This window comes from Anopheles marshallii, chromosome X (assembly GCF_943734725.1).
Source record: "Anopheles marshallii chromosome X, idAnoMarsDA_429_01, whole genome shotgun sequence".
NCBI lineage: Eukaryota > Metazoa > Arthropoda > Insecta > Diptera > Culicidae > Anopheles > Anopheles marshallii.
The window spans coordinates 15,173,280-15,192,927 of record NC_071325.1 but is presented as its reverse complement, the minus strand read 5'-3'; the positions used below and the strand labels follow the sequence as shown (position 1 = coordinate 15,192,927).

General features: G+C 36.1%; 4 protein-coding genes across 4 annotated transcripts; 1 reads left to right on the top strand and 3 right to left on the bottom strand.

The window, feature by feature from the left end:
* Window positions 1–2,785: 2,785 nt before the first annotated feature.
* Window positions 2,786–5,731, bottom strand: LOC128719874 (abl interactor 2). The gene is made up of 3 exons (XM_053813517.1): window positions 5,616–5,731; window positions 4,407–5,209; window positions 2,786–3,198 (listed from the first exon to the last, which is right to left on the bottom strand). The coding sequence occupies exons 1-3, from the start codon at window positions 5,729–5,731 to the stop codon at window positions 2,786–2,788; spliced, it is 1,332 nt and encodes a 443-aa protein (XP_053669492.1).
* Window positions 5,732–6,291: 560 nt separating this feature from the next.
* LOC128710574 (meiosis-specific nuclear structural protein 1) lies at window positions 6,292–8,143 on the bottom strand. The gene is made up of 3 exons (XM_053805576.1): window positions 8,138–8,143; window positions 6,885–7,775; window positions 6,292–6,822 (listed from the first exon to the last, which is right to left on the bottom strand). The coding sequence occupies exons 1-3, from the start codon at window positions 8,141–8,143 to the stop codon at window positions 6,292–6,294; spliced, it is 1,428 nt and encodes a 475-aa protein (XP_053661551.1).
* A 390-nt stretch (window positions 8,144–8,533) lies between these two features.
* LOC128710212 (inositol polyphosphate 1-phosphatase) lies at window positions 8,534–9,921 on the top strand. The gene is made up of 4 exons (XM_053805260.1): window positions 8,534–8,555; window positions 8,637–8,848; window positions 8,916–9,038; window positions 9,154–9,921. Exons 2-4 carry the CDS (start codon window positions 8,639–8,641, stop codon window positions 9,919–9,921), a joined length of 1,101 nt encoding a protein of 366 aa, XP_053661235.1. The 5' UTR covers window positions 8,534–8,555; window positions 8,637–8,638.
* Window positions 9,922–15,386: 5,465 nt separating this feature from the next.
* On the bottom strand, window positions 15,387–18,376 carry LOC128710558 (uncharacterized). Its single transcript, XM_053805575.1, has 3 exons — window positions 17,479–18,376; window positions 15,615–15,784; window positions 15,387–15,539 (listed from the first exon to the last, which is right to left on the bottom strand). The coding sequence occupies exons 1-3, from the start codon at window positions 18,374–18,376 to the stop codon at window positions 15,387–15,389; spliced, it is 1,221 nt and encodes a 406-aa protein (XP_053661550.1).
* Between the last annotated feature and the right edge of the window lie 1,272 nt (window positions 18,377–19,648).

Below are 19,648 nucleotides of genomic sequence, written 5' to 3'. Positions count from 1 at the left end.
ATCAATAATATTCCGATTTACGGACATAATTAGAGAGACGCGGACGCACACATCCCAAAAGAAACATGTCTACTACTCTACTGCTTAGTATTATACGATAATATGAAAACTACCAAGATTGGTTTAAAAATTGTAAGAAAAAAGAGCACCGTTACCACTTATTATCCCTTAACTTATTTATAGATTCATCCATGTTCGTCATTAACTATGAAATACTAGTGGTCCAAATAATTTTATCAAAAGTTGATAAAAAAAGGGAAAGATTGAAGAAAACGACCAACAACAAATTAGGTATTAAAAATTTACTAATAAACCGGGCGAATCGGAAGAATTATAAAAATGTAACGCATTGGAACAACATCAGCCATTTCAAAGATCTATTATCTATTATCTATTAACAACAGGTATAACAAGTAGAACTTTGTCTTAAAAATACATAATAAAATTGAAATTATCTGAGCAATTGAAACTGAATGTTAATTTTTGACTGATTTATTTACTGGTAGTTTCAAAATGCTGTAATATGTGATAAAAAAGCATCTTAATTGAAAAAAATGGTCTAGAAAAATTTCCGAGTGCGACGACCAAGTAAGTAACCAATTAGCGGTACATGGTTAACTTACACACAAAATAACCAAATATGCAAATAAACAGGTACTAGTGACGACGATCACGTACAGTTAACCATGACTAGTTAACGTACACCGCGATCAATAACTTAGAAATTAGCTTCAAATGACATGCATGAAAAAATCAATGAGGGTGCTATGTTGTATGTGTATGTTAGGTTTCTTGACATATATTCACAAAAGTAATATCACTCACTCATAGCAATAATAAAATCACTTTCCTTTTTACACTCAATACCTGCTAAAGTGTTTTTACGATACCATCACTGGAATGCCAAGATTTCTAGGCCATATCTTTCCGCATTTTCTTGGATTTGAAATCATCAAGATTCAATATAGTGTGATCCTTTAATTTGGAATGCATTTAGTATCAAACATATCCGTGGTTAATGGGCTCAAATCAAACGAGTTAGAATGTCAATCTGTCTTCGTTATTAAACACATACCTGAACAAAGTTCGCAATATATTCGAGTGAGTTGGAATACATGATGATCATGTACATAGAATTGGTGCAAGTGTGGAAGAACGATTTTCTACGAAACTTAGCTTTTATAAGATGAAATTAAAATCAATGTTAGTTCGCCGAACTTACAAATGGCATTACAAACCATCAATGAAGCTGCACTTGAAAACGTGGAACATGCAAACGTAGAAATTGGCACTGCACTGAACATCAATTTGGGTTATTAGAATATTTGACTTAGATGCTGCCAACATCCGATCATTTCGAGTGTTTCTCATCCAAACAAATAGTTTCTCATCCAAAACAAACGCACCCATTACCAGCATTCCGTAACAATCATCTTATTTCTATCCAACACCTATCTATCTAACCAAGTAAATAACAACCGAACAATAAATGTAAATCATCATATATGATAGCGTAAGGCTAGATGAAAAGATGTAACTAGCACTCCTAGCAGGTATGCTAATCGTATGTCTTTAAAACTAATACAAAGAAGTGTATCCGAACGTATTGATCATGGAGTACACGCATAGGCAGATTTGCACAAGTTAAACGGCTAAATCCAAAGATATTCAGATATTCGATAGGATCTACATAATTTATAACGAAACATGTATCAGTTCTTTACAACATTTTCATTTCTTTTCTTACTGCCAAAAAATTACTTGTATAATGTTTCGTACCGTATGTATACCCAAATACACTATTTAATGATTTTGTTTGTAGTACAATATTCTACAATATTCATTTTGTGAAAAAAATGAGCTTGCATGACTCATTCCATAAATCACAAAAAACATCAATTCATTTGCTAAAGTTATACTTCTTTTTCTGATTGTATTAAACAAAATTTAAAAATAGGAAAAATACATATCAACAAACGATTAATTGATCGCAATAAAAGTAGCTACAACAAAGTGTATTAATATTAAGTGTTTTAAAAAACTGATCATTTAGATTTTTTTATTATTTAAATTTTGTAATAATTGACGCGTAAACTTAAATTCGCCGAACGTACATTTGCTACTGCTGTTGTAGGTTAGTAGAAACGTGGCAGAGAAATCACAACAATCAATATTTCACAATAAACACGTTGATCGGAGTAATATAGCAATAACACACTAAACAATGCATTACTCTTCACCATGAAAACTGTTTTCGGAAATTCGCAAAGTAATAGTAATGGTAATAATCGCATTAGTAATAACATGAAAAAATGGGTAATTTAGATTAGGGCTATTTAATTATCTGCTGAGTATGGTATTCCAAATCAGCACACAAAAAAAACGAACATAGATATCATATATAGATTACTTTATTATTATAGCATGAAGTATTAACTTTTAATCATACCAAATCAAAACTACAATATTTGTAATGCATGGGACAAAAATTTTATGGAATAGCTTTAATGGTGAAACATATAATAGCTCATAAATATTTTGATAGGATTTTTTTTGACATCCACTTGCATTGGAATATCTCTATAAAACAATTGTACCGATAAATTGCTTACTAAATCATAATTATTATATTTTGTTCCTAAAACTAAAAGCCATTGCTAGCGCTATAGAAAATAAAATTCCATTTCAAGATCAATTTGGAATAAAATATTCACTTTAGCAAAATTTCAAAACGAAGCGGAGCAACTCTTGAATCAACAGAAGGTATCCATCCAAGTATATAATCTTAAACGCATGGTTCCACATAGTTGCCCGGAAACAGTCCGGTCACACCATCCATAACGCCCTCCCACCACCCATCATCATTTTTCTTCAGCACGTACAAAACAGAGCTCTCCTGAAAACTAAGCTCGTCATCCTTGTCGGCATAATAGTCATAAATCGCAACTACCTTCTCAATGTAGTTCTTCGGTACCCAACCGGGCAAGTTCTGATCATCTGGAACGATCGGTGCTACCAAACTGTTTTGAGTATTGCGTGGACGACCAAAGTCAGCGTGATCCGATTCCTCCGGCGGTGGCGGTGGTGGCAGAGGAGGCGATTGTGATCCTGGGCGTGGCATGTTACGGCTCAGAGTGTGCATGCCTATATGACTGTGGTCTGGCAATTCATGTGTTACAGTCAGTGGTGAAGGTGGAGCTGGGTGATTAAAGATATGTAAATAACATGAAATGAGACAATATAAAAGCAATATTTTTGTTTGTTTGCTGCAAAAAAGGCCAAAAACCATAGTCATTCCCGAGATACGTGGATAATTCGTATATTTCGAATTTCCGCGTGTCCGACTCGAGTGTCCTTTTAAACGCTGCGTATTTTTCGTTTGAAGGGATCTAATGCTAATTCCCACGTTACGAAGCGCATTGAAATAACGTATTTCTACGTTTATTTCGTCAATTAGGCTACAGTTTCATAGAATGTAATTTTTAAAATAATAAAATGTAATGAGTTGTTCAGATTATTAAAAATTAACAAATAAGAATTTAAATGCTACATACAAAACTCCGTGAAATGTCTAACTTACAAAATCCGTGTATCTCCGAATCCAAGAACCATACAATATTGACTGTACCATATTATAAAGAACTTTCTTCAAATAAAACAAATATCTTAATTCACAGTCATGAAACTTATTCAGGAATGGCCTAAACTAAAACCATCTACAGGTAGTTGAGATATCTAATGAACAAGATTTAAGATTCAACATATTAAATGCTTGCTTTTCGTCATTTTCTTAGAAACGTGAAATATCTAATATCTAATAATATAAATATCTTAACTGTTATCATTTTATCTGCAAGAATAATACCGTTTTATCACAATATAGAAACCTATAAAATGCATTTTGTTATATCATTGTTGCTTAATTTTTCAACTTCATTTTACCTATACTTTGCACACTACGAAGCATAGTCAAATTGACCTATGATGTGTTACTTGGCAGACACATCATTAAAAGGCATTCTTTCATCATCAAGTATCATATTTAACAAACTGGACAAGATAAATACAGGGTATTTCTAAATGAGTAAAAGGAGAATATGTTTGCATAATAAATGTTCACAACAATATTTTTTTCGGAAAGAAAATATAAAATGTCATTTAATTAGTGCAAAATTTTACTAACATAAATAAAATCGATGATACACGTTGGATATAAAAAAAAAGCGTTGGGTATACATAGGACATCGACGTAAATCATAGGAAATTTGCCTAAATTTGTAATCTAATTTAAAGATAACTCAACTATTAATTACTTGTTTTTGAATGCGTATGCGAGAGCGATAACAATAGCATGGTAAATGTAAACATAAAAAGTAAAAATTAATTCGAGATAATCTTATACTTACGTGGCATACTATTGCGCTCCTCGAATGTCGATTGATGCTGCATGACCGGGCCGGACTGCATTGGGTGTACCATGCCAATCTGAGGCGGATGGTGCATTACTACCTGACTTGGCGGCATCGGCATAGGAAGGGCGCTATAACCAGGACCACGTTCAACCCCTCCTCCGCTAGATGTGCGACGCGGATGTCCTACCGGATAGTTTGGTGCGTAGTGCGAGGGCACTTGTGGTGGTACGACGACTGGTGGTGTGCGGTACTCACGAGACGCCTTTCCAAGCGTACCGGTATTACTGACAGGCTTACTAAGCGTACCGGAATGTCCTGCACTGCGCGTCATCTGAGGCGGTGTCGGTGGTTTGGTCGTAGGAGGTGGTCCGACAGACACGTTTGGCGAAATGGTCGACTGGATCGAGCCCTGGCTCGAAACACGATGTTTTTTTTGGTTATTGTTTGTCAGTGCGATACCATGACCTACGTCGTCCAGCACCGTGTAGTCAATCGGTTTGCGCACGTATTTAATAGGTTTTTCCGGATTAAGCGGTGCAACGATTTTGTACTGTCGCGAACTAATTTTGTTCGCGGTCAGTACACCGATTTCACGCCGTGCCACCTTCTCCTTGTGAATCATCACTGTTTGCGAGATATGGTTCATTTGCGACTCCATTTCCGCCATTTGCGTCGCCTGCAGATCCATCAACTGCAGAAAATTAAACGCCAGCGTGTTGATTTGGTATGCCACGCTTGCCAACGATTGTGTTGTGTAGTTTTTCGTCTCCTCCAGTGAGGCCTTCTTGTTGTCAGAGCTGTGAAACGATATAGTGTAAGATCAATACGATTCTGCTGTACTGTTTCCCACACTCTCCCTACTCTAATGTCTCGCTATATGCTACAGCGCTCACGAATTGTTCGGTTCGTTAAAAAGTTACTCCGGATATCAACATTAAGTGCCACCCTCAACTTTCACCCACCATATGTACTGTACCAACTAGTGCACGAGAACCGTACAAAATTGGATTAAATTACTCTGCAGCATCCACCAAAGGGACACGCCCAATGTAGCTCATGTTAAAAAAGATTTATTCTACATCTACAGATCATGCTGTTAACACGCATCTATGAATCAACTTGCAGGAAAAAACAGCTTTGTTCACGAAATTCAGAATCCTACCAAAAGAATGTATGGCGTTTCTTCCCTTTTTCGTTACTTACCGATAGTAGGTGTCCTCACAATATTCTGCTACGCGTTCGAGATTAGAAAAGCTTTCCTGGAGATTTTTCCGTCCCTCCGGAATTTCAGTTCGAATCAGCGTGATCAAGTCATCCATGTTCGAACGGTTGTTGTGTGTGATTGATGATTATGTATATGGCTACGCCTGTTGAGATGTAGATTTCACTTGGTTTTCCACCCAACACAGTTTTCGCACCGATTCGAATATTTCGATAGAATACGAGATCTTTATTCGTATTCGACAACAAAGTAGTATACAGAAATTAAAATTACTGATAGCACACAACTAATATCTTCCGCAAAACTTCAATTTCAATGCAAATGTTGGACCTACAGCAGCAAATCGTATCCGGGCTTGCTTTCAGCAGAATGTCGATGCGCGGTATGATTGTGTGCGTGAGATCTTTTTCTTCAGCGCAATGATTTGTCAGTTTGACAGTTCTCCCTCGTCCCATTGACGTTATGGGATTTTATAGCAACGGGATGCAATGTGATTCAAAAATAATTCAAACTGTTTATAAAGTTTGTAAAAACTCTCGAGACTCCGATTTTCCTTTTTCTGAAGCAGTTAGGAGCAAATAAACAACTTACTAAGATATTACGTTCATTTTCATAAAATTCAATATGCCGTAAGTTCTGCGAATCACGGTTTCAATGTTATTTTGTGGTATTGTTCATCTTCGGCAGTGGAATAAATTCGCGGTCTGTTTCGCGTAATACGCCTGGGGGAAAAAATCCTAACAGTGCCGTTGCATGTTCCTTCAATAGCTTTATCCTTTCTTCTTCGAGTATTTCTTGCTTACGACGTTCTTCCTGCTTCTGCCGTTCTTCCTGTTCCATCAAACTCTTTACGTCTTCCATACGTCTTTTCCTTCTATCTTCCAGCAATTCCTGTACATTACGTCTATATTCCATCATCTTTCGACGACGTTTTTCATTCGACATCATATCGATACGATCTCGTTCCACCCACATCTGTATTTGTTGCTCCTGGAAACGTTTCTCTTCTTCTGCCTGCAACTCACGCTGACAATTATTTTCAACGAGTTGTTTTTCAAGATCCAACCGTATCGCTATTCTCTTACGAATTTGATCCTCTAGCTCATTTTGCCGCTTTGTCTCTTCCTTTTCATTCCGTTCAGCTATGTACAGCTCTTGAAGCATATCTTCACGATTCCTTTGATCAGTCTATAATTGGAAAGGTTAAATATTTCAAAATTAAAAATACTAAACATGACGTTACTACTTACAATTCCCTTTTCCAAGCTTGCGATCATAGCTATGTTAAGCTCTTCTCGTTTTCGATCGGTTTCCTGCTTTTCTTTCTGTTTCTTCTGCTTCAACAGATCCTTTTCATGGCCATACTTTCTTATGCGTACATTTTCCTCCTCGTCCAAAAACATTTGTCGAGCTTTCCACGTTTGTTTAGCTTCTTGGAAATACTCCATTTCCTGGCGTGTACATTTTTGCTGTTCCATCTTACGTTGAATCGCTTCCAAATGCTCGTCATGTATTTTTTTCACTACTGCATCCAGATAAATTTTCTCAGTAAGGAACTCTTCATATAGGCATTTTTTCACTAGACGCGTATCGTCCATTTGCTGCTGTAGCACGGAACGAAGCTTTCGTTTTTCGTTTTCTTCGATTGCCTGTTTTTGCTTCATGTATTCAGCATTTTCGTGCTTCAGTTTATCAAACACTTCCATCTCTTTTAGCGCCTGCAACCGTTCATGTTTCTTTCGAAGTTCCGCTTCTGCTATTTGAGCAGCGATACCTTTGGCAACATATGCTGCTCTTAGTTTTGACTCAAGTAGACGCATTTCTTGGTTCGATTCACGAAGTTGCTGTCGGAGTTTTTCTTCATTAATCTTTAAACGTGTTGCTTCTTGCAATTGCTGAGTCTTTTCCTGCTCCTCAAGCAACAATGTTCGTCGTTCGGCTTCTCGTTTCAGGGCGATTTGTTGCTCTTCCATTTGTTGTTCACGATTCAATTGCTCTGCAGATTTCTTTTTCCAATGCTCTAAACAGTTGCGTTGTATTTGGTCGAAATCTTTTTGATAGTTTGCATTCATCCTATTGCTTTCAACGGCTTTACACAATGCATTCTGCTTTAGTTGTTGTTGTTTTTGGCGAGAGGGATGCTACATTGGAAAACATAAAATATGTAGATATTAATACATTCCTACCACTTATATTTTACAATACCATTTTATTTGTTATGCAAACGAAATCTTTTTTGTATTGGAGCACAACTGAGATATCGGTGGCAAATTAAATAAATTGTTTGCACTGAAAACTATTTTCTATGAATTTCTATAGCAACGTTTGTTTATCGGTTGCTCCTTGGTTTTGACAACTGTTGTGTCAGATGCGGTTTTTCTTCAGCGGAAGTGCTGCCAGTTTTACAAAATTTCGGCATCATCAGTTGCTTACAATTTGTTGCAAAGCTATTGTTGACCAAAGGCGTCAAGCATAAGTTTTCATTTTCCACTTTTAAAAATACAAGCATGATTTAGATTTTCGTGACCGTTTCAAAAATTATGATAAGTTAACAGGTATTGTGACTCTAGTAAGTACGCTTTTCAATATTCTTACTGTTATCTACTGCGGCGGCGCAGTAATGAACAAATCTGTTTTATTCTCTTTTGGTTAACTATTTTTTTGCATTACGCATAGAAGTTTCATTCCAAAACTTAGTGTTCAGAAGGCAAATCTGCAGCAAGTTGTGACGACAAAAGTACTGTGATTGGCGGCACATTCACATCTTTTGTATATTGTGTCGAAGTGAGCAGGTAAACATTGTAAACCGAGAAACAGAATCAACAATATTGAACGTTGCTCAAATTGAACTATCCCTGCCTACGACCTAGCACTTGTGTAAAAGTTATAAAACTACGTAATCAAGACAATCAATCGTTGGTATTAAATTACACCAGCAGAAGTGCATTCCGAGAAAAGTGTTTTGTCTTGCCGTTCGCATTACATCGAAGTATTTTTATCAAACATGTCAGCCATCAATCTGTTGAAAGAGTTGCTAAAAGCATCCGAAAAGGCTGCTAACATTGCACGTGTATGTCGGCGAAATCAACGCCTGTTCAGTTTACTGGTGCAGGAAAAAGAAAAGGATGAATCGAACTCACGATTCGATCACGATTTTAAAACGCTCGCTGACTGCCTCATTCAGGAGATGATAAAATACGATATCGGAAAGCAGGTAAATAATACAGGGTACTCGGGGTATTACCTAATTCCAAATAAAGTAATGGGTTTTTATCGATTAGTTTCCAGAATTACGTGACAACATCCGAGGGGAAGAAAATGCAAAATTTACCAACACTGCGGGTGAGTCTGTAATAGTGTCGGTGACGGACGATCCGGAAAACACCATCCAAGTGCTGGAAAAGGTAATTATGTAAATTGTGATTTCTGTCTCGTTACTTTACATCATTGTAAATGGGTTGTTATGTAAAAGAAGGAATGATGCAAAACATATTTAACAAAATTATTCAAATTTGCTAGATTCTTAACGGCGATAAAGAGGCCGCTTCAGCCCTCGTGGACGAGGTTTATCGTGATGTCGATCTGGACACAGAGGAATTAGAAATACCTACCGACGCAATACCGTTAGACAACGACTGGTCTGAGTTGGGAATTTGGATCGATCCGATCGACGGTACGGCCGAGTACATAAAGGGCGAAGAAAAATTAACCAAATTCTCAAATATCGCTTCATCGGGCCTAAAATGCTGCACGGTACTAATAGGTGTGTACGAAACCAGCCAGGGCACTCCAATCCTTGGCGTAATCAATCAACCATTTGCGGACAAAGCAAGCGAACAAGATGAGTTTCAAGGGAAATATAGCGGCAAAATCTATTGGGGTTTGTCGATAGGCGACCTAAAATTCAACAATATAGCGCCACATGAACCGGATGCACGTATTGCTATTCTTTCTCCGTCCGAGCAGTCAAAGTACGTTGATTTCATACGAAATCAATTGAAATATGACGTTATCTATTCGTCCGGTGCAGGATATAAGATACTAAAGATAGCCACGGGAGAGGCAGAACTGTTTCTCTTAAGCAAAGGCACTACTTACAAGTGGGATACGTGTGCACCCCAAGCAATTCTTCGTTCGATGAACGGTGACTTGTTCAACCTTCAAGACACACTCATTAATAAATCCGTAAAGAAAATTTCTTACCAAGATCGCAAAGTAACCCGTAATCTGGGCGGACTTATTGCCTATCAGAACATCGATAAACTGCGAGAATTTCTTAAACTGTAAACTGCATTGAATCACTGACGTGTGCACGTCTACCTATACGCTTTTCGGTATCAATTAATCAATATATAGTATTTCGAAAAAAAAAGAAACTTAAGAAATAGATTCGGATGGCTGTTAATCGTTGATATATAGACATATTAATGTTTAGACAAATTTCGTAGTAGTTCGTGTTGAACGTAGAATGAGCAGCTAACATAGCTGAAAGTTGTGTTATAAAATATGGATCAAACCTCAAGGAATATTTAGTGAGACTCTATTCAATCAAAGGCTGTCTTGTAGTGAACTTTTCTTGATTTGGCGAAATAATGACGCTACAGTTTAGTTAATAGAAGTCAACAGTTTTAGATATCTATTTTTATAGATACTTTGCTGGTAGTTGGTAAATCATAAGTATGTATCAATGAAATGTGTGGAATTATTCAGAATTGTTCCATATCAAATCTAAACGATTATAATAATAATAGTTGATTTCATTTCGTTGCAATTAACAATGCTTCCAGAACCCGTCGCATTCCATTTTGAATGTTTTACTGCAATTGTATATTGAATTTAGGCAGAAAAAGTAAACAACTATAAGTTTGTTTTATTCATAACGAACGGCCAGGCCGTTTTGCAAACCAGGTATTAGTTATGTGTAATAAAAAGCTTACAACCATCGATAATGATCATACAAGCAACAGGGTCAAGATATAAATCAGAATTATTATGAATTTTCTTAAACGACAGAAATGAGATAATGGAGAAAAATCATATTACGATACATTGAACAATTCAAAACACAGTAGCTGGCATAGAGCAGATGTTAGTGGCGTAGAGTGATATATCCAAGATAACCGCATGTTAGATTAACTGTAGGTTTGATGTAAAATAATCGTATTATCAAACAGTAGAAGGTTTGAACAGTTTTCTCATTTAACTTATATTTTGACAAACATTTTAATTGCAATACCGTATAATGCTGTTGTTGCGAAACATTAAAACCAAAGCATTAATGTGGATCGATTGCATTCGTTGAATAGATGTGCCGTAAAATATACAAAATGGAGTTCCCAATAAAGATTGAACTAGACCACCGACCCGTTCAATACAATCTTCGAACTACACTTACCTAGTATTAGTTGGATTTTAAAAGTTTCCAAAAGCTGTACGTTTCTCGTGTTTTCTAGGCCGTCGATAGTCTATTTTTTATATAAACTTTCATAATCATTTAAATTTCCATCATCCATCCCTACGTTCTTGACAATCAGCTTGTTAACCGTATTTCAGTTGATAAAGCATTTAGTACCGAATAGGACAAACTTCTCATCTTAAATCTTCCAATTAAATCCGTATTTCGCACAGCTTGGAGTACCTTTCTTTCTCTTCTTGGTGTAACGACCTTCTAGGTCATGCCTGCCATTTCTGGTTTACTACACTTTATATTACCACGTAGCCGGATAGTCAGTTTTTGCTACGGGGGATTGATCCAGTGGGATGTTGGACCGGTCCTGTCGTGTGAAGATCGGCGCCGGCGTAATACACCACCGGGAGGCCACATGCTTGGAATACCCTGGACTTGATTCGACGTTTTTTCCGCGACTTCGAAGCTCCCTTTGCTTGTAAACATTGTATCGTTGGTCGTTGGTTAGAAAAAAAGTAGAGTATTGTAGAGTTGTCTGACCGCATTGAGCAATATCACACATTTCATTTCATTTTCATTTATTTTGACTGCCACGGCGGGTTTAACAAAAAAATTGCTTAAGCCTAAATAATAAACTAAAGTAAACCTAAGGATACGGTAGGAAGTTAGGAACGGATGAATTGGGGAGAAAGCGCGGGAATACAAGATTAGGGAAAGCGTAGGATCGAAGTCGAGCACAAATACAATACAGCAAGAGAGGAATGAAAATCATATAGATTGGCCACAACATTAAACAGACGAAAGCATTCGCGGACGCGGTGTGAATGCTTTTTGCACTCTTTCAAATCTGAGGATGGAAGTAGAAAAGGAGGGCGACCACATTATATTCGCAAACTCTAGTATATACAGACTACAGTTCAGAGTTTTCAAACATTTAGGATCTGAAAAGTTAAATCCAATGCGGCGGAGGAGACCTGGTGTACCATAAGCCTAATAGTTTTGTTTTGCACTATGCAAAGTAAAAGAAAGCCTATCATCCTGCCATACACCGAAGTCTTTCGCCGATGACACCTTTGCAGAAACGTGGCACAACATTTGTATGTGAAACAAATAGGGCAAGGAGAACGACATTGATTGCATCGAGTAGGTGTAGCTTTTGTTTATCAGGTTTTCTGTAAGTAAATCCCTCCTATGTATTATCCTTCCCTCTGTCTCTATATGACACCAGTTGCTCAAACTGGACCCACTGGAACTTCCGTCTCCGATACCAAATCCCTATATTGTGGTTCAATGTCTTGTTCATACCAATGCTCCCGCTTTACTCTCAAACATTCCATTATATATACCATCACTTGTATTGCGTAATCGTCCCCATGTATCGATACCAACTCGTCGATCTCAAAAGGTCAAAAAGATCTTCTTGTATATGGAATTTGTCATTGTAATTCGACGTCCACCCTAGTCTTTCTTCCTTCCGTACCTGCCTCTAACCTCCCTGTTGTCACTGTTAGTCCCTAGCTCGCTTAACAATGGGGTAGATCACGGGATAAGCCAGTTTTTTGTATGCGTTTTGACAATTCCAGGCTTATAAGCTTACAGCTCCCCATACAAACTGCCAAGCCAGATAAGCCTGGGAATCGATGGTTAGATTGTTTTGCTTATGAAAGTGCTCGACAGCTGCTCGACAAATATCAAAACAAAGCATTTTTCTAGCAGGTTTAAACTAGGTTAGGCCATATTTCCCATAGGCTTAGGATGTTAAAAAAGAAAAAAAAAAATACATAAATACGCATAATTAATAATTTTTTTTTAATTTCTGGTGTTCTGGTGTTTAACAATAATTATTTTTAAAAAAAAATCAGTTAAAAAAAAAATTATCAAAAAAGGTAAATTATTATTTAAATTTACTTGCAGTTTTCCAGTTCACAGTTTATAAAGTCTAAACATCACTTAAATATTGCCTTGAAAATAACACGAAACATAAATTATGCTTTAAAACTGAACCGAAGTTTGCGTCCTCCGATTATTTCTCTCGATTATAATAGCATACAGATGAACATACCGTTTGTTGTTGCGTTGTGATGCGCAAGCTCATTTAATCTAGCTCGCCCTCGTAGCTTCTATCCTTTTATAAAATATGGTGATGTATTACTTTCTACTTCATGGAACTGCTTCGTGCATTTATACATTTTTAGCGTTTGATGTCAAACTTCAACAACACGGAACCCAAACTAAGCGATCTAGAGTAACTAACATTTTGTAGGCCTTTACTTTAATTAAACCCGTTGCGGTTTACCGTTGTACATGGAATTTTATATAAAAGACCCTGGCATTCTGTTAGATTCGAGATTCACCGACTGCTTTAAAATTAAGCATGTGCTGTTAAGAATAAACAGAGATCTTAATTACCTGCACCATTTGGAATGTCAGTTTTAGAAAATGGGATGCTTGAGAGTGCTATGTATCAATGCTATGTTATGCTATGCTATGTAATGTATCAATTATCGAAAATTTCAAATCTATGCTTAACACGTTAGTTGCCGGGTATTTTCTTGAAAGTCAGTCATTTGATTTACATATAACTTATATACTTTTGGCTATCAAACATAAAAGCCATGGCTACCAACGTGTTTAACAATACATTAACAACCTAATTGCTTTTACTTACATGTTGTCACTAGGATCACAAAAAGGATGTTTCTTTAATCACAGTATTTAAACGAATGAGAACGAAAGAGCGAATGAGATATAATCCTTTGATTTTTTTTTAACATGTGGCGTGACGGGTGACGGGTTAGTTGTCAGCATCGGATTGAATTCTTGAGTTCTTCGCTCGACTCAACAATTGATAATTTTTTTAGTTGAATGTTTTTTTTAATGTTGAAATAAAGGAATTTCATCCTTTATAAATCACATAAAATTGTTTTTGACTCACGATACTTGAGGAAATTTCTTAGCTTGTATTTACGTATTCCCATAAGTATGAGTATAAAAAACGGTTTGAACATGCTTGAACCAATCTTTTGAAAGACATGTAAATACCGAGTAGGATTAATATGCTCATAAAGGTTTTTGAACCGGCTTTTCTTGTTGAGACGGCTCAATTGACTGAGATATAAATAAGGTTAATTATTATAAGTATCTATGTATATAAAAAATGTAGATACAATTTTAAACTAAAATAAAAAAATAAATATCTTGAAAATCTCGGTACAGAATACCTAATGTCATTCTTTATGTCAAAAATCTATGTCCATATGTGATTGATGCAACCCGTTACCGATTCGCCGCTCGAAATCTGCTCGATTATTTGACACATACCGGCTTAAGCTTAAGCTTTCTAACTTTTGGGATGATCTACCTCAATATTAGATTAGGTTTTTGGTTTTGGGATATACTTTTTGGGAAAAATTTGTAAATCTGCGAGGAAAATGACAATGTTAATACAACAAAAATAATATCACTCTTACTATATTGATGAGTTTTGCGCAGTTATTGTATTCAATAGATTTAGTGTTGTATTCAACATTGAATTCTCCAGCTTTGTTCTTGGTCCTGTCTACACTTTAAAGGAAAGCGCATTGTAACAAAGTGTTGATAATGTTACCGTATGCTTTTTTTAACTCAAAACTATTATATTTCCGGTCATTTGGTCCCATATACTTCTATTCTTACAAGAAGTAGAAATTATCTTCTCTATATGCAATCCTTAGGGTTCGTATTTTGAACAACCATGTTTTAAGCATGTGTCATCATGTAAGTTGTTCAAGTATTTTCCACACAACACCGAAATTGTATCCCTAGTTGTAATATGAACAGTGTTATTATAGAACTCTGAATCTAGCCCTACTGGCATGTTTTAGATTTCCGAATCTGTTCTAAATTTGAGTTCATTTTTCTGGTTCATTAATTTGGTTTCTGACGGGGTCGATTAAAAATCCTCGCAGGCCTCCTTCGCAATATAGGCATGGGTGTACTAGTCGAAATTATACAATTGAGACTAACCACTATAAGGTTATTTCATATGTTATTCTTTTAAAAACAAATACAATACTACATCACGCGTATGTTTTTTCTCTCTTTTTATATGACTATTCTATAATATTTCTATATATATAGCTCTTAAATAAACATGAAACAACTATTAAAAATAATTTTAAAAATTATACGACAATGTATGTTAAAAACACAGGACATGTGTTGCTTTTAAATGTTGTTGACAATTTCTATCATTTGTGCTATCGCAAAGTAAGTGTACATTAAAAAATGTTTCAGTTAACAAAATGTAGAATATGAATTCAAATGTAGAACACGCCATTATTGGCTAATTTTAACGTTTTATCGCTTAAGATGAACCCAAGCGTTTCATTTTCATTCGTCGATTCTGAAACCAAACTTTCACTTGTCTTTCGCTTAACATAAGAGCAACGGCGATTTCATAACGACGCAGGCGGGTCAGGTAATGCGAATGCGTATATTCACATTCTAACGCTTTTATCTACAAAAATAGAAAAAAAATAATTGAATAGTTATAGCCTATTTTGTACCCTGACTTCTGAACGTTATAAATTACTTGAGCTTTGGTGAATGCAGTGCGAGCTTTACGATTGGTAATCGTTCCAATTCCCGATAGCTTTAGGTTTTGCGATTGGTCTGAAGAATCTTCTGCATCAAACGAATGGTCAACCTTTGGTGTCATGCTTTGATTAACGTCGTTGTTGTTTGCTTCCTTTGCACCATCGCCTATAAGAGAAATAAAATTTAATTTGATTTAACTAAATTTAATAATTTAAAAATTATTTTTTATAATATTTAATTTTAATATTTATAAACATAATCATAAAAGAATATTCAAAAAAGATATGTTTGCAAATGTTTCCTAAATGTTGTATAATGGTTTATTGGACAAAGTTCTAGAAATTTTTTGTTATGAAATTATTAACGTTCAACAGTCATATGCATTTTAAAGGCGATTTGTAAATGCACATTTTGAAAGAATATCTATGCATGATTATGGGAAAAGTATCCAAACGATGCCATTGAAAAAAACCACAAAAATATAGTTATACGTCATTTGATTTCGGGACATTTATGTATGGAATCCTAATTATCTCCTTTCCATGAGCAGGAGCAGGCCGAATCGAATTCGAAGGCATACGAATCTCAATTATGATAATATTATGATAATTAATGAAACTTAACCCATTTCCGGCGGCATGTTCAAAAAATTAAAATATTTTTTGTATAGTTTTTTGAGATTTAATGTTTTAGGGAATCCTAGGAATATAATCAATAATCCAACAAATGACAAATAAGTAATAATTTGAAGGTTACATTGTTCGTTGCACGAAAATGTAAATACTATATATTTGAACGAGTTGCTCCCAAAAGAACGTTTTTCAAAACTGTATCCAGATTTTCATGGAGATCTGTAAACCGATTTATCTAAATTGTTCATCAGGCGTAATTTAAACAAGTTACTAGTGTTTGAAGCTTTTTGTTTTTTTTTTGTTTTTTGTTTTGTTTTATAAGCAACATAGCATATATTCAAAATCTACGACAAGACTACCTTTCGAGTTCTTCCAATGCATTCAGCATCTTTTAAAATACTGTTGGATTCCGATAACTTATCACGAAATGCCAAATGATACCTGAAATTATTTATTTTAACAGCTCTCTTAACAGCAATAAAGCTCGATAGAAATGTCTGCTTTAGACAGAAGATAACAAAAGTTCGAAAAAAAAAATTATGAACAATTTTATTAATTTTTGGATTGGTAGTGTTTGTACGAGAAAGTACAAACAAAAAGCAAATAGAATAAGAAAATCCAACAATGTCAAAAGCTAGACAGCGGATATTCTCTATCTATGCTATGAGACATGTATGAGATCTATGATTATCGAGCCTGTTATGGTAAATTATCTATCAATGTTTAATTATCAAAATGAATGAGAATCACAACACGTTAATGTTAGACAAATCTATATATTATTTCGGTTTTTCTAGAAGACATGTAACTTCTTCGAGATTTCAGAGTACTCCCATACGCAAGAATGATTATTCCCCCTGCTGGTAAGCAGACTCAACGAAAGCAGATCAAAATCTGTTGATGTCTGTAGTGTCACAAAAGAAGAAATCTGGCTACCTGTTGGTTCAACAATGCACTATTTCCCCCAGTACATGGAGAACTATTTCTATACAATTGTTTTCATTTCAATAGTCCTACTCATAAAAATGTACCATAGTTGCGGATAACGTTAATTGATGGTATGCAAAGGAAGATGATGATAGAGAATTGAAAGTGCGTTATACAATCATAATTTTCTGTATCGTTAAGTAAAAATCACTGCCTGTAACATCACGTAGAACCTTGGTAGTTCCAGCTCCGAAAACCATGCTCTGAATACTGGCAACAACTCATCAATTCAAGTCTTACCCTCATCGCCAGTAGTGGTGAATAGCAGCTGTCGCATTAATGGAACACCATTTGACCATGGCTGAATGCATTTAGCGTCCTGTTCTTGTTGCGAGTTGGGTTTTTGGTAGGATTGAGAATTCATCCCTTCCACTGTTGGCTCAAGCTCGTTGTACAGAAACGGTAGTACATCATCGAAAAAGTTATCCGGGGTACGATTTCTATCGCCTTTCAGTTTCTGTCGAGCAGCTTCACTGTAGCTAGAGTTAGTGAGATAACCTACAGCGTTTTCAAAATCTTCTTGGTGATGTGGCAACGTATGATCATCTGCGCAAGGAGCAGAATTCAAATCCGAGAGGTGTGAGAGCGATTGCCGATCTGCTACACTGACGCAGTTGAATAGGATACCATTATCGTCATCGGGTTTGGTGGTGTTTGCAGAGAATTCGGTTCGATTTTCAGACACTACTTCATCTTCATAAGCCGAAACGTTTACAGAACATCGGTCGTCGTGCTGTTCATTCAACGTTGTCTGGGAGTACTCAACGTAAGGATGGGCAGACATATGCTGGCCCAATGGCACCATTGAATTAACTGACAACGGCGTGGTTGACTGAGGGCCCGTCAAATGTTGGCTTGGATAAAGATGATAGGTTTGTTGATGTGGATATTCTTGACTGTAGAACCCCGTTTGCGCTTCGTTAGCTACCCGGGGCGAGCCGCTACGATGACGAATAGTGCTATTGCCACTGTTAAACTCCTGATTAGGATCCTGTGTTAGGTGACATGCTACGTTAGAAATCGTTGGTGAAGGTGAAAGGTTGTATCTGTTGCGGGATATTAACGATCGGTCCTGGGACAAGCACTCTGATGCACTGCACGTCATTGTAATCGAACACTGCCCGTTACATTCATACATCCTGAATCGGAATAATATCCCACTATTCCACAATCACACTCTCCATTACAGATCACATTAATCACTTTGAGTTTTTTTTTCGCTTCACAAATATATGGTGGGGTGGCTTGATATTGTTTGTTACTTTTAATCGATTATCTGTGATTGATGCGTAACAGTAAATTTGAATAACGTCACTTTAGGGAAGCACTTTTTACACACTTAATTAAAGACAATGCACTGTACGTTTGAAGTTTTTACACTTAGAAACCAAAGTACAGGAGCATTACTCGCTGCGAAATACCAGAATAGACTGGCGATCGTTACACGAAACCACGTTCAGCACAGCGTTGTTGGCGCATTCAGCGCAGCCAAATCAACTCCGCCTACACTGATCTGCTAACCAATCAGCGTCACGCTTGTAGGAATTATGCCACACATCACAAAGCGTTTTTCTTTCCTCCACACCCGTAACCATTTTCACGCCTAGGCCGAAGTGAATTTTTAGTTTAAAATATCCGGCGGGAATGTCACATGTTCAACCCTTGCGTCTTGAACTTTCCAAAACTCCTACAATGCAATTAGTGTGATGCTAAGCAACTGCATATTACATGATCAGTATGCTATGATGATCATTTTTGTCCTTGTTTCTGCTTATTCAAGAGTTTATGAGATTTCGAGAACCATTTTTAAAAATATAACTGACATTGCCGAGACAAAAAATAATGGAGCTTGTTAAACTTTAAACGATTCGTGCAAGTCCTACGTTAAGCTCCATCAATAAATTGCAATCGTATGTTTCGAATGTCTTCTTTACTATGCTACACATACACACATGCACATATGTTGATTTGTTTGTTTTGTTTGATTTGTTAATCAATGTATTCTTGTAGCAAAATTGACCAAAGAGAGAGAAAATAAAACAGCTGAAGGGATAATAAATTTTAAGCGTTGCTGTAGCAGTGTTGTCCTGTCCTGTTGCAGAAGATTTCGCTGACAATAGTTTTATAAAATGGCACAATTTGAAAATCTTAAATATTTAAGAACATATCAAGTGTTCCTAATCCTTAAAGGCCTGGTTGGAAAAAATAAAATAAAATATTGTTTACAAAAGTAAGCCTACCGAAAAATCTTTATCGGAGACCTCAAAATTTGGCTTGAATTTCTGAATTGAATTAGAGACTGACCTAAACTAATTTTAATATTGTAAGCGATAAAGGAAACAACTACTACTATTGTTGACTTATAGTTCGTCAAATCATGAATACATGGCCCACTTAGCAATAGTTTAAC